We start from the raw sequence: 15,033 nt of genomic DNA, 5'->3' as shown, positions 1-15,033 counted from the left end.
TCCCTATAAAAACTCACTTTATCCCTATCAGATACACTCTACCTACCTACCTGCAGTAGCGTGTATTCAGGTCAGCCACTTGCAACACTGTTGACATTTATCCCCTAGTGTTCAGTACAGTGACGTCACTGACGCTGGAAATTTTGAGACTATAAATATCGACTTGGGGATTTCCACATTTTGTAGCTATACATATATACTAGAATTCATAAACAGGAACGTCACTCAAGCTGAGGCTATAAAAAGATAGTGGGATTTTCCAAAGGAAAAACCCACAAGTTGGAGCTATAAATAGATAGTGGGATTTCATAGGAATTTCAGCTGATTATAGATACATAGGTATTTTTTCACGATCGTCACAGAAGTTGATATTGTAAGTAGTTACTAATTTTATCCATTTTAGTCTAAACCATTGTAACTTAATTTTCGGGGATATGTTTATTTTCCTTTAAATTCTGGGACAATTTCGTCATTTTAGCGTTACTTTTAGTCACATCCATTTTGTCGTTGAGCATTTCCTTGATTATAGCTATTTATAGCATCATTACAATTATGCAAATTTTTTAACACCCCAGCAAGATTTCAGGTCTTGGTAATGCTTTATATATAAATCTCACGCTTGTACTAGTGTATGTATGTTTCTGTCTCTGTTGTGTTTGACCCTCTACCATCATTGTCGCTAGACAATCCCACCATGTTCAATTCCCCTTGACGCTATACAGACCCACCATGTTCAATTTCCATATGTTCAATTCCCCTTGTCCCTAGACAGACCCAAACTCTATTCCCATGTTAATTTCCCCTTGTCGCTAGACAGACCCACACTATAGTTCCATGTTAAATTTCCCTTGTCGCTAGAGTGACCCACGATTTTTCTCCATGTTAATTTTCCATTGTGCTAGAGTTGCCCAAGGGGTCTTGTAATGCTAATTCCAATTGTCGCTAGGGTGCCCCCATTTACTACTGATGACACTACCATTTTCGACCTGATTTACCCTTCTGATAAACCGATATATTGCTGTATCCTTTAGCTCCACAAAACATTCCATTTCGACAATGTAATTCTTTCTTACAGCTGCTGTTGAAAGATAGGGTGTCTGGGGCAGAAATGTTCCTTGTAGTAATGCAATAGCAAAACCCTGTCTGAAACACACCAATAATAGAACCAAACGTTTATATAATGAAGCATATTTATATGTTATTAGAAGCCTTTGAACATGATGGAAAACAAATGATGTTTTGCAAGTGGAGTATATATTCTGTATGAAGTGCGTTCTAAAACTAGTAAATTAAAGTACTCTTAATTTGTATAGAAAACAATGAGGAATATATTACAATACACATACGACATGCATACTAAATGTGTTGCATTCTATTGATTACCACCACAAAGAAAGTTCAAGACACAGTGATTTCAGTTTAAGAAAGCTAACATTTTAAAAGTGGAAAAGCTAACCAATGCTTCTAAATGTAACTCTGGAATGCATACACAATCAAATCAAGGCCAATAACAAATATATGCAAAAGACGTATTAAATCTGTTGTCTATGCAAAGCAACCGACACTGATACTTGTTTGCTAACATTCATATGAGTGTTTTACAGTGTAGACCACAGGTGCAGGATTGCCTTTTCCTACCTCAAACGCGACCTGAATCTGACACTTGAACTAGTTTGATCTTCTGCTGTGAATATAGTACACACAAAGAGGCAAACACGTTCCGTTTTTCATTATCATTTTGAGGTACTTTCACAATAATCGAGATACTCAGTATTTTCATCACATTTAAGACTGAAGTTAGCAGAGGTTGCAGTTACGTGTCTCGCAAGCAGGCCGTTTCGCTATTATTGAGCTTGATGCATGTACTGCATTATTATATACAATTTCGATTAGAGCGGCCGTTGTAATTGTTAAAAGACTTACTCTCATTTATCTTTCTGATTCAAATCTGTTTTAGACCAAAGTTGAATCGAGGAATATGTAGTTTTATTTTTTCTGTCTCGATCGATTATATGGATGGGTTTTTACCTGTGCGTATTTATATCGCCTGCGAGCTACACTGAGTACATAATTCTAACCATGCAAAATGTCATTTTTATAACCGTTTCAGGACCGTTCTTCATGAACTGTGTTAAAGCGTTATGTAAAGTTTCAGTTGAATATTATAGCATAAACCTGTCATTTTTAAGATCTGTTTTAAGACACATAAAATAAACATAGTTAAGATTCACAATACACCATTTTTACTTCGATCCTCGTTTTATCGTTCAAAAATCTGATGAAATTTCTTAATCTTTATTCGTCGACATTGTATTGTAAAGATCTTGCAAACGTAGAAAGTCCTTTAGGTGTTTGTGAAAGATTGTTTCGTATATGACTGTATTGAAGCACACAATAACGTCTCATCAGTGGGTAATATCTAAAGAACTTAATATTAAACTTCATTCAATGCATTTATCATTTATTATCTATTACCGTACGGTCTGAAATCATTCCATCCTCAAGGTCTATGAAAAAATAGCCTTTGAGTTATTTAATTTAGAATAATGACCTACAACTGACTAAAATATATTCAATATGTCGAGTTAATTGTATACATAAAGCATCCAACAGATAAATACAATAATAGTAATACTACTAATATTGCACGTAGGATGATATAATAATGCGTTCACTGAAAAGCTTTTCTGCCATGTGTTAAGTCGGACGAGTTGAACGAGCTTTAAGATTAGGCGGGAAGAGGCTCTACTCAGTGCAGTATGATATAAACAATCCCGGTCTAAATCAAAGCAGTCATAATGTGGTGAACTCGTTATTTTTATATTTTTTTTTTCTTCTTGCAGGTAGGGACTAAGATTAGCAAAATATAGATGATGAAAAGTGTTATGTATATCTATGTTTCTGGTCAGGTGTTTTTTTTTTTAGAAGGATTAAGTTATTTCCCATAGGATGCGTTGGGTCACATGAATATGTATTTTGAAAAATTAGAGAGGGTAGAACGTTCTGTCACGAAGGGTATATTGCGACAAATATTTTAATAGGCTTCTGAAGATGAACATAAGGGAAGAACCGACCAAACATATTCATCCCTATTTTGGATTCATTTCTATTTCGGACTCTTATTTCATATCTGAGATAGATTCGAGAGTGAGAAATTTATTTGCAACATTCAATTATTTTGGACTTCAATATATCTTGCTAGGAATGATTTAAAGATAATTCATTATACTGTATGCTACTTTTACATTTTCATTTTATGCTTTGCAAGTTAAATTATTTGTTAAGTTAACAAACCTTGATGGTTTGGCTTCTGTGTTACTTAGTTAGTGACCACAGAGCTGCAACAAGTTATCAATAATAATAATAATAATAATAATAATAACCTTAGAAACCAAAAATCAACCATAGATTATATATACTATTGACAAGCCTTGATAAATGGACACCATTTATGGAATACTTTGACCTTTTCTTTTAATGAGGCATAGTAAAATAATCATGGAGGCATTCCGTTTCATGGAAAATAATATCTTCAAAGTACCAGATAGCATTTGCTTGCCTTTCTTGAAGCACATGCGAATACAGTGAGCGAAGTTTATTCTAACAAGCCAACTTACCATGGTAAGTATCAAAATTAATATTGTAATGAACACATACTTTGATGACAGCGCACAAATGTGCATGCATCTTGAAATTGGGAGAACTCTCTCTCTCTCTCTCTCTCTCTCTCTCTCTATATATATATATATATATATATATATATATATATATATATAATACAAATCATTTGGCGAATACTAATTGTTTCAAGTGCACTGGATCCAGCAAGGGATCACGTGTGTCAGGGATTGATTAAGATAAATGCAATAAACTGACAACAAACAGTGTGAAACTAGCATCTAACGGGCCTAAGCGCTTTCGACTCTTTGATGAGTCTTTTTCAAAGGCAAATACAAAACGTAGACAAGACAAACAAAATATCACAGAAAATCGTTTATGTTAGCGAAACTTTAAAGTCAATCAGATCATTTATATTCTAGGAACAAGTTTTATATCATCTGCCCTATGTTAAAGACTCCTACTGCTTGCACATTTGTATCATATATTTCTCTCTTTTTTAAAAGTCCATCTGAACCTTGGTGCACAAATTAAAATACATGAAATGAATAACACATGTAATACCTGTAGACCGATATATCCCTGTAATCCACAAACAGAATAGCACAGACCTGGTCGGTTCGCGTTTCTTCCAAGGTTGAATTCGGCAGATACGAATGGTCGTAATATTCCTTGAGAAGCACAACCTGAAAATACAATACAAATACAATAAAAATTGTATGTATTAGGTTGATATTGTGTTCGGTATTCAATCGGCAAAATAGGCAATGTCCAGCTTGTATAACAGTTTATTATTTATACACTGTGATATAATATTTGCATGAAGCATTCGGTTTTAAACGTCTTACTTCTTGTGGGGATTAATACCGAGCGTGTTAATTTTACAGAGGGCAAACGTATGGTTCGAGTATTACCAGAGTTTCAAAGTTTAATGAAAGCGGATTCCAGAACTTCATGCAAGATACAATGATATGCCCTTACACATCCAATTACTCATATTACTGAAAACGAACAAGTATGGTATGCTTTCGAAGCATCGCTGGAAACTTATGGGTCTGCCATGCTATCCGCTTCCCTCCCACAAAGAGCATAATGACTCAAGCATGGATTACCAACGTCGGAGCGTAAATATAAATTAGTTTTTGATGGATGGTTTTCAAACCCTTTTAGTGATCAGAACTATCCAAGGACGCCATGAGTTTCGCTTGTTGCTGTGTATTTTGCTGCCTTTAGACTGCATTAAACATTCGTTTATATATATGCTAGACATAGTTAATACAGAGAGCTACATCGGTCCCTCCATTTGGAATATCTGCAAATTGTGAAAATATAAAAATCGTCCGAAGATCTCTTAGAAAAAAATTCTCAAAGGACTCAAAAAAAGTTAATGGAACACTATATTATGCTACGTTTAGGTACGTATGATACGTTGGTTTCTGACGGAAGTTGCTAACAACGTAGAATCGTTATCAAACACAGAGCATATTGATTTATTTTCAGTTCATTGATTAAATCTCATTCTAACACTTGTATTTCCAAAAAGAGAAACGTAATTATTACAAGTATGATGTCTTCCCAATAAGGTGAAGATCTTTTCTTTCAGCTTTATACGAGGTAGGATACTGGAATCAATATTGCATACAGCATAGAATACATACTAATCCATAAGAATGTAATAATGCATTAAGGAAGTATAAGATAGTTTAAACATATCTTATATAAATGCGAATTTGTATTTGAATTGATGACAAGTGTAAACGACACCATGAGGAAGTAAGACACCTCGACTATTGTATTCCCATACCATTCCGTGTGTTTGTACATCCCATGCTATATTAAAGCAGAGGGCATGAATGATATAAAAGTCAAAATCTTAGTCATTTCATTCATCATTGTTTACGGTCTAACCTGAGTGTTGCCATTTTATAAGGTCTAACCTGATTGTTGATATGGTGTCCCAAACACTATCAACGTGTTTATGTGAGCCAAACATATCCAAAATTGGTATTGTCCTTCCTCCGATACAAGATCGTATTGTTGATTTAGAATTTCAGAATATACATTATTGCTTAAACTGAGCATTTATAATCGACATCAAATATATTTTACTGCTTATTGATCAAAATGAAGAATATACGTGGTAATAAAATACACACGCGACTTGACATGATATCTATTTTTGTATCATATCGTTCCTTCTCATTAAGATACAACCTTACCCATGTAAAGTAAATGCTCATATGACTGTAAGTAGCCAACCCAAGCTTCTCCTTTCAAAGCGATTTCATCTGTAACTGTCATTGTTGCTAAATCTACAGCAGGGACGGCAACGGTCCAATTGCGTCTGCTACTATTACAACGGTGTAAGGCTGTTATCCACAAGGATGGGCTTGGAGACTCCATGACTTCAAATTCTGAGTGAACTTCATCTGGAACGGATAGATAAATAATTAAATAGATGCTGAAATAAACCATTACTATATATCTGTTCTGGGTTTGATGGCGCTTTAGTCTGTCCTAGCGGCTATCGTACATACAGTGTATCATAGATCCCATTTAAAAAAGTAAGTTTTTCTCAAACGTTGTCAGTATTGATTCAACACATATACGAGGATTGAGTATAATGTGATCCAATAAGCATCTGTGGATTATGTCCCTTGAAAGTATACCACATTTATTCTGACTATTTTAAAAGTTATGGAGAAAGGCATTAAAATTGGACTACGTTCTACTCATATATGAATAATCCTTGGTGTAATGTTCAATGTCTCAATTAGTTTTCTATTAATCTTTCCCTCCTCACAATACATTTCTTTCTGTTGAATATTTTGTACATGAAAAAAATTTCTCAGTTGTAGATCTGTCAGGAAATGTATCATTGTTGCATGGGTGGAGGGGATATTACAATGAATGCAGTTTACTCGAATAAACTTTTGTTCTCACGCACAATATCTTGTATCCAAAATGATGTTAGTGTTGATGTGTGGCCGAATTGTATCCAGTGCTCGCCCATACCGATAATAGCGGATCTCAACTCTCTCTGCGTGGGTTCGAGTCTCGGGATAGGCTTATAAGGGTGCGTGAGAACGTGTACAAGTAGCTTCCCGTGGTGTCGATGGTTCTTCCTATGATTTTCCCAGCTTCTTTGTCTAACAATTATATTGGCCGCCGTGTGTAGTCAGTCTTGTGCTCAAAAATATCAAAAATAGTATCCAGCCTACAACAGCAACATCGTCCACAACAACTACAACAACATAATGGCAAATAATTGATTGCAGAGGGCCACATATACACAGAAGCACATTAAAAGCACTTAAGGCGCATGCGGCTCCTTTCTAAAAAAAATCAAACAATAAAAAACAAAAAAAAAATCTTGAATTGTACGCAAACGTTCGTTTTGCACTTATTTATCGGAAAAAGTTCAGAAAATATCTGGGAACATATGTTCACTTATGCGGAATGATCCTGTTGCAATGTATATATGTCAGGAAGTACAATTTCGTATGTTTTATGTGTCAATTTGTAATTGCACAGTTGTATATTCTGAGATTCCAGTATCTTCTCCATAATTTATAACATTACTAAGAGTGAACAACCCGGGTTATACGTAAAATAGTACATGTTCGCCTTGCAAATTTGTAGGGAGTTATTATTTGTGTAATTGCACCGTTCACTATGTATATCAATTAAGATATATATTCAATATTTTCAGCAATGTTTCCCTACAGACAGAAATTGTATTTTTTTTAGCAATTTTCTCGCCTTGATAATTATGTAGTAGGTATGACTCAGAATAGATGAATCTTATTTTGGAACCGCCTTTCTGTGCAAATCATTATATTGACGCCATTTCTATATTCTTTGCGACTTAAAAAGTGTTGCATATAAATCATTCCTCTCATTTGGTTTCTGCTTTTCCACACAAAATTCAAATTGTCACTATGGCCGTAATTGTGGTGTTGTCACCATGACCAACCACAGGTAGAAAACTGTAGAAGCTACCTCTAGAAATATTTACATACTATCTAGGCTTGACAAAGTCACATTTTACATCTGAAATGAATTATTACTCTGATGATGAAATTCCTCGATTCATTTATGTGGTCGAATATTTCAAATGTACGACACACTTCCTTTGCGGTTTGTGGTATACGCGTGGAGACGCTTGTTTTAATATAATATCAACACTGTATTGTCTCCAAAACATCGATGGTTCTAATCATAATTCGGGCATCTGATAAAGACACCCACCCCAATATTTGCTACAAACCACATATTTAAAAATGCATATTGGTGGAACACTAAGACCCTTCATCAATCCAGGCATTGTAGCATGAAGGAAATGCGATCCTACCCCAAAACATCAAAACTCTTATGAAGAAAGAATAGTACGGTACATATAAAAGGAACCAGCATTTAAGATATATGTATTCCAATATATAGTTTCTAAAGTGAAAGTCGTATTTCGGAGGCTACTTTTCCCGCTAGGAACTGTGTGCTGTTATATGGCTGTTAGGCACAGTCGTGGAAGTGGATATTTAACTCAGAGTACATCTCAAAGGAAGAGAAAACGCATTATCGTGTCTGGTCTGTGATTATGTTCGCACAAGTGAATATGTATGTGTCCATTACATGTATCTGCTTAATCAGATTTATGAATTTGTGTACGTAGTAATCTACGTTCATTTCAACTATAATTAGGCTGTCTTTCCCTATTCCATTTTCTCCATGCCCCACCCCAACTCTCTCTCTCTCTCTCTTTATATATATATATATATATATATATATATATATATATATATATATATATGTCACATACTTTAAAAATAGCATGGCTTTTTTGCGTTTTGATATAACAATACCATAAGTGCATCCAAATGCGATCCGCCCATGGCGTGTAATAGACACGACCACACCCTCAAGTGCAACAGTCGTATATACCAGATAATCTGAATAGTATTGAATCATGAAGGGTATTGTCCTTAAACGTGCTTTTGTTCCATTAAAACTAGATAATATAGACGTTTCATCGCATAACGAGCCCTGTAATAATCTCCTTCAGACAGATATACACTGTCATTTTCCACATGTGTACGAATTAATCCGGTTGTGATCAGCGACACCTGTGGCTCAACCGATCTCAGTCGAAAGTGGGTACACAAGATTTGATGACGTCACCGTTGTAAACATAAGTAACTAATACCACGCTATGTCTGATTGTATTCTGCCCAAGTTCGCGCTTCATTGCATATTCAAGCGCACCAGCTGATCACCAATATTAACTTAGTATTATTTGTATGTTATGCATGATTTTCTTCTGAGATCCTCTTTAAAACGAGGCCTGCCTATCCTTGTTCCCTCTCGAAACAATTTGGGCGCCACGTGCAAATGTTCTTGTTTTTAGATCAGTCACTAATGGAATTTGTCGAATGCATCACATCACTACTTTTGGAGCACCCCGCAAAAGAAAATGAAATTAGGAGAGGCTTTAATACACATATATACACATTGTTGTTGCAGTAGATTATGTATTAATAGCAGGAAATTGCTTCAATACTCTCTAAATCAATAATTAATTTCTACTGAATAATCATTACCGACGTAAGAAAATAACGACAAAATAGCTATTGTCCATGTTTTTTTTGTCTTTTTTTGTAAATGAAATAAACATGGTATATAATCCCATCTACTCTCTCTCTCTCTCTCTCTCTCTCTCTCTCTCTCTCTCTCTCTCTCATGCACAAGGGGCAAAATACAGGGAATTATGTGGAGTGGAGTGAGCGATAAACGAAACTGAACTTGCACCAAGTAACCCTTAAGAACCTTTGTCTTCGTTGAGGTTTGGTGTACACATAAGAGTGTTCACGGTACCAATGATACAAAGTTGCAATGGCCTGTCGAGACTTTTCTTGGTTAAAAGGAACACACATACTGTACTGTGTAATGCTTTATTTGTTTTCTTCCTATCTTATCAAAACTTATCAATAAGGTTTTAAAACCAGATTACATAATATTAAATTGTCCGAAGGTCCGTCAGCATTTCTATCACACTGTTTGGCAAAGCAGCAGATTAATAGAGGTAAGTCTCTCTCTCTCTCTCTCCCTCTCTTTCTCTCTCTCTCTCTCTCTCTCTCTCTCTCTCTCTCTCTCTCTTTGTTGGTTTGTCAATATATTAGGTGGCTTCCGAAATTTTAATGTGAAACAATATGTATTTAAATCCATATTAATTGATGTTATAAAACATGCAGTAAGAAATAAAAACAAAAAAATCGTTAAACATATTACAATATTTGTATTCTTCTTTACAAATAGATGTGTCATACAAATATTGACAAGTTATTGCAACCTTGTATCAGCGGTATTGTGAACACTGTTTTAAATTCCAGTGAGGCGTGTGCATCTAACCGTTACAAAATCCCAAGTTCTTGTAAGTTACATGGAGCAAGTTCAATTTTCTTTTTTTTTCTCTCACTACACTTATTTCCGGCTATCTCTCCCTTGTGCATATAAGAGAGACGGGAATAGCAGAGAGGATTCGATGAAAATCTGTAACATGGTCATTTATTTAAGAGACGGGGATTATTAATATTGGTATGGTCATTTTATTAAAACGCAAAATGATTCATCTGTGGATATTTATCACAGATTTAGAGAATATAGAAGCAGTAGCCTGCTGTTGAAATGCAACCTAATGTTGAATCAATAGTTATATATGCGTATTAATGGGAGGATCACAATTTGATAAACCAACAGTAATGGGATATTTTATAACATGTTGCTTTATACCAAAACTTTAAAAGCCATGTTATTACTAATGTATGTAATAATGTGTGTGGTATATCGGCATATATATATATATATATATATATATATATATATATATATATAGAGAGAGAGAGAGAGAGAGAGAGAGAGAGAGAGAGAGAGATACAACTGCTCTGTATCCGCGGTAGATGAACTTCTTTATGTTAATACGTACCATTTACAAGAAGACTAATTATGATGTACAGTAGTCCCATTGTCCTTTTGGATGTCCTATGTTTGTTAATGAACGACTGCCATGCCATGTTAATTCAATTTCGATCCATGTACTTAACAACTGTGCATGTGTATGTCGTCATTTTATGAACAGTTTCCGGCAGTACTTAAATGCACCATCTCCTGCTGTGCTATTATTCATATCTGAACAAGAAAAAAGAAACCTATTAACGTTCTGGTGCTTTCTTCCGTGTTGTAAGTATACATATACTCGGGATGTGTGACTTTATAGATGTGAACATGAATAGCCACTTTCCTATAAGGATTCTTGTAATAAAAATGTACTGACGCATGTGTCTGGTGTATTCATCCTTAGATTTGCTCATGATAATGATGATACAGATAATGCTGATATTGTCTTTTTGGCAATAACAACGGTGACGAAGACGATTATGAAAAATTAAATGAGATGATTCATGTATGAAATTGATAATAATGCGTAAATCCATTCCGTTTATGTTAGTGTGTTTGTGCGTGTATATATGTTTGTACTTGTATGTCGTGGGAACTTTACCACCATGGGGCGGTCATGAGCGACCAGTTCCAGGTACCCAAACAAGGTTACGGTGAGTCGTCAATACAGTATTATTCTCTGAGCGTGAGGTCTTGGCATTGTGACTATCACTGCCGAGAGTATATGTGGACGAAAACGTGTGCCATGTCTCCTGTACAACAATGGGCCATCATATCACAACGATCTCTGTTAACTCGGTTATTGTCATAGAATCGAAACTTCAGTCACGTGGATCGTGCAGTTTCTCCTTAAAAATCTTTTACATTAGGACACCCGTCGGCTACTTTTCAATCAAATTCAAGCTGATGAGGAAAACCGCCTCCCTCCCCCTCCTCCCCCCCCCCCCCTCGCTCTCACTGTCTCTATGTCTCTCTGTCTCTCTCTCTCTCTCTCTCTCTCTCTATATATATATATATATATAACATAGATAATGTATAGCAACTCCAACAGGGTAACTACTATTTCTGCACGCTAGTTGACTACAGGTATACCGTTATGTAACACGTCTTTATTATTAGATATGAACACCAATAATTGGATTTTATTCTGTATTTAAATTCTGACATCCACTTTCTTCTTTCAGTGACACGGTGAGTCAAAATATTATTATATTAGGTGAATATAACATAGTTTCGAACTCTGGTGAAATTATTCAGTTTCTTGTTGCAATTTGCGCACCATTTGTTATTGTCCCACGTGACTTTGTTTCGTAGTTTACAAAGTCACAGTCGAAACTTTGCCAGTGTCGTACCTAAACTAAAATACTTTAAAATCATTTCGATAACGCTGGGAAATCTTTTGACAACCTGGTAATGTGGTGTATCCAACTCACCCGTGATTTCATCTGAAGAGTGTGGATGCTTGGAATGTCTGTCTGTGTGAGAACCTTTGAGCCTGGGACCATTTCCTGCCATTTTATCCTTCAGTGTTCTCAAGCAGCCCTTGTGAAAACATTTCATATTCTTGGCACGGCGTCTGTACACAGTCCATATTACGCATGAACATAAGATGCGTTACCAAAAAATTGCTTTGTAAACATTCAATGTTGCCTGCAGTTTGATGAGCGTCCACATATTTGCGTGTAGTTTTTTAAAAGGCCATAGTTATGTAGCAAGGTATCTTTGTTGACTTTGTAAATAGTTCCCAAAACTAGACTGTTAAGTGATAGAGGTCGCACTAGGTCAGTGCGTTTACCTAATGGTGCCGTAAAATGGAGAGACGATATGATAAGTACAGAGGCTGGCTGGTGCGTGTTCTCTAGGCAGTTATATTGTTATAGACTTCACATTTAAGGTTAATGACCTTGTGATCTTGGAAAAGATTGTAATATGTCACTGTCAGAGTTATAGGGAGGATAGAAAAAACTGAGAAAATCTAGAAGTTAAGTTAGTATAAGAGAGTCCATTGTAAGATCTAGACCGGGTTGCATGCTACACACTTTGGTGACAGCGGTGTGGTCATTTTTTTCGTAAAGTAGCTGCAAACCCTGGAAAATCTTAAGAATAAATGAAAATGGCGCAATCACGGACAGTCTCGTAAATGATGGATGCACAAGAAAGAATTAATCATGAAATTCGGCAACTGGAACTTGAAATAGAAGAAAGTACACCTATGACTATCGGAATTGAACATCAAATAACGCCATCGAGACCTCTGGAAAAAAATCAAGCAGCCCAAAGAAGATTAGACTTTTTGCAACAAAATAAACTGTGATGACCGCTTGTAACACCACAAACGTTCGACGGTTCCACACCACTGATGGACTTTCAAACACAGTTTAGTTCGTGTGCCGGGATAAACAAATGGACTCAAGAAGAGAAAGGGCTTTATCTAGCAGTGAGTCTCAGGGGTCAGGCCCAACAGCTACTGGGATCTGGAACTTCAGATTATGACAGGCTCATGTATTCACTAGAAAGAAGGTTCGCGCCAAAAAACCAAACGGAAATTTACAGCGTACATCTAAAAAGCCGCCTTAGAAGGTAACATGAAACACTTCCAGAATTGGGACAAGCGAAACGCCGACTCGCTTCCCAAGCATATCCAAAGGCCCCAGAAGAATTACTCGAAACGCTGTCGAAGGAGCAATTTATCGATTCTTTAACTGACAGCGAACTTAGGTTAAGAATACAATGGGCACGCCCTAAAACCCTTGATGGAGCCATTCAGATTGGAGTAGAACTCGAAGCCTTTAATAGAGCCGAACTGCCGCGAAAGGATTTGGGAAGATATGCACGAACCGTGACAATGTCTGATGAAGGGTTAAGTGATATCCAGGAACTTAAGAAAGAGGTTGCGGAACTCAAGACATTACTAAAGGATTTGAAGGCAAAATCTGCAAGGAAAAACGTAACGAAGGCAAGATCTTGTTACAAGTGTGGAGAAATAGGGTATTTCAAAAGAGACTGTCCAAAAAGCAAGCTCAAACTTTCGGAAAACTAGGGTGGGCGCACCCCATGGGACAGGGGTGGGACCGTGATTCCGGGCCTATGAATATAACTGGACAGGCAACGATGAAAGATGCTGGGATGTACCTTCCGGGATCTGTACACGGATTGGGTGTCAACTTCTTAATATACACAGGTGCTACGGTTACCATGATAGCAAAGGGTGTCTACGAGAGGATGGCGCCGGAATATCGACCTCGGTTACATGAGGTTACTGGGAACGTTCTGTGTGCAGATGGGTAACCGCTAGAAGTAGTCGGTAAAGGAAAGTTTACCTTGTCGTTCGGAGGGAAACGTCACGAGCATTGCGTTATCGTTGCAACGATGGGCTTGACAGCAGAAGGAGTGTTAGGATTAGATTTCCTAGAAAAAGTAGGAAGCAAAATTGACTCTGTGAATCACATTTTAACTATTCGGGACGCCATTTTATCATACGATGTGATCAAATCAATTTCGATGGAGTGCGATAGAGTTGTGTTATCAGAGACAATATCGATCCCTACAAGGCACGAAATGAACATTCCTCGCAAATTACAAACAGAAGGTGATAACCACTCGTTCGGTTTGATCGGGGTTGTAGAACCAGAGGGACGATTTGTTGAAAATAAGCAACTTCTAGTAGGAAAAAATACTTATTAGGGCTACATCCGACGATGTCATTCCTCTAAGGGTCATCGACGTTACCGACGAAACAAATGTTGTCCATGCTGGAACTATTATGGGTCTTTATGTACCGGTGGATGACGATTATGTTGGTGATGTTTCTGGAGAATTATTGGCTCAAGTGGAAACCTTCCAAATGCCTGAACACCTGAAAAAGTTATCTCAAGAAACGGAAAAGGGTCTTACATTGGCCCAATGCAAAAAAGTTGACCAACTTCTATGTGCGTTCTCGGGTTTAGTTGCTAAATCAAAAGATGACCTTGGCAGAACCAATCAAATACGTCACAAGATAAATACAGGGGACGCAAGACCAGTAAAACAACCGCTATATAAAATTTCTATTCACTCAAGAGATGAAATTGAAGACCATGTTGAGAGTATGTTAACTCAAGGCATTATAAAGCCATCATTAAGCCTTTGGGCTTCGCCTATAGTGCTGGTGCGTAAGAAGGGTGGAACGATTCGATTTTTTATCGACTATAGAGCAGTCACTCAAGTGACTGTGAAGGACGCGTATGCTCTACCACGTATAGACGACTCATTTATCGACTTTCAGGTGTATCGTGGTTTTCTACCCTTGATTTAATGAGTGGATATTGGCAAGTAGAAATGGAAGAGCAAGATAAACCCAAAACAGCTTTAATAACACCAAATGGCTTATATCAGATTCGTGTAATGCCTTTTGGATTATACAATTCAGGTTCTACCTTCGAAAGGCTGATGGAGACTATTTTAGCAGGTTTACAATGGAAAACG

At 36.6% G+C, this 15,033-nt stretch overlaps 1 protein-coding gene across 7 annotated transcripts in view; it reads right to left on the bottom strand.

Annotated features, from left to right (window-relative positions):
* LOC149791228 (uncharacterized) overlaps positions 1-10,836 on the bottom strand; it is a 44,947-nt gene extending 34,111 nt beyond the window's left edge. For 5 of the 7 annotated variants that reach the window (XM_089969702.1, XM_089969701.1, XM_089969703.1 and 2 more), the window contains exons 1-4: positions 10,598-10,836; positions 5,838-6,047; positions 4,183-4,304; positions 987-1,143 (exon numbers count right to left, since the gene is read on the bottom strand). In XM_089969702.1, the coding sequence (XP_089825828.1) occupies positions 987-1,143; positions 4,183-4,304; positions 5,838-6,047; positions 10,598-10,685 (577 nt within the window). In that variant the 5' untranslated portion in view covers positions 10,686-10,836. The remainder of the gene's footprint in view (positions 1-986; positions 1,144-4,182; positions 4,305-5,837; positions 6,048-10,597) is intronic. The other 2 variants (XM_089969704.1, XM_089969706.1) reach the window with 1 other exon arrangement.
* Positions 10,837-15,033: the final 4,197 nt, after the last annotated feature.

Source organism: Sinohyriopsis cumingii, chromosome 9 (genome assembly GCF_028554795.1).
Source record: "Sinohyriopsis cumingii isolate HCF-2022 chromosome 9, ASM2855479v2, whole genome shotgun sequence".
Taxonomy (NCBI): Eukaryota; Metazoa; Mollusca; class Bivalvia; order Unionida; family Unionidae; genus Sinohyriopsis; species Sinohyriopsis cumingii.
Note: the sequence above shows the minus strand (reverse complement) of the source record. Positions and strands in the feature narration are given on the sequence as shown.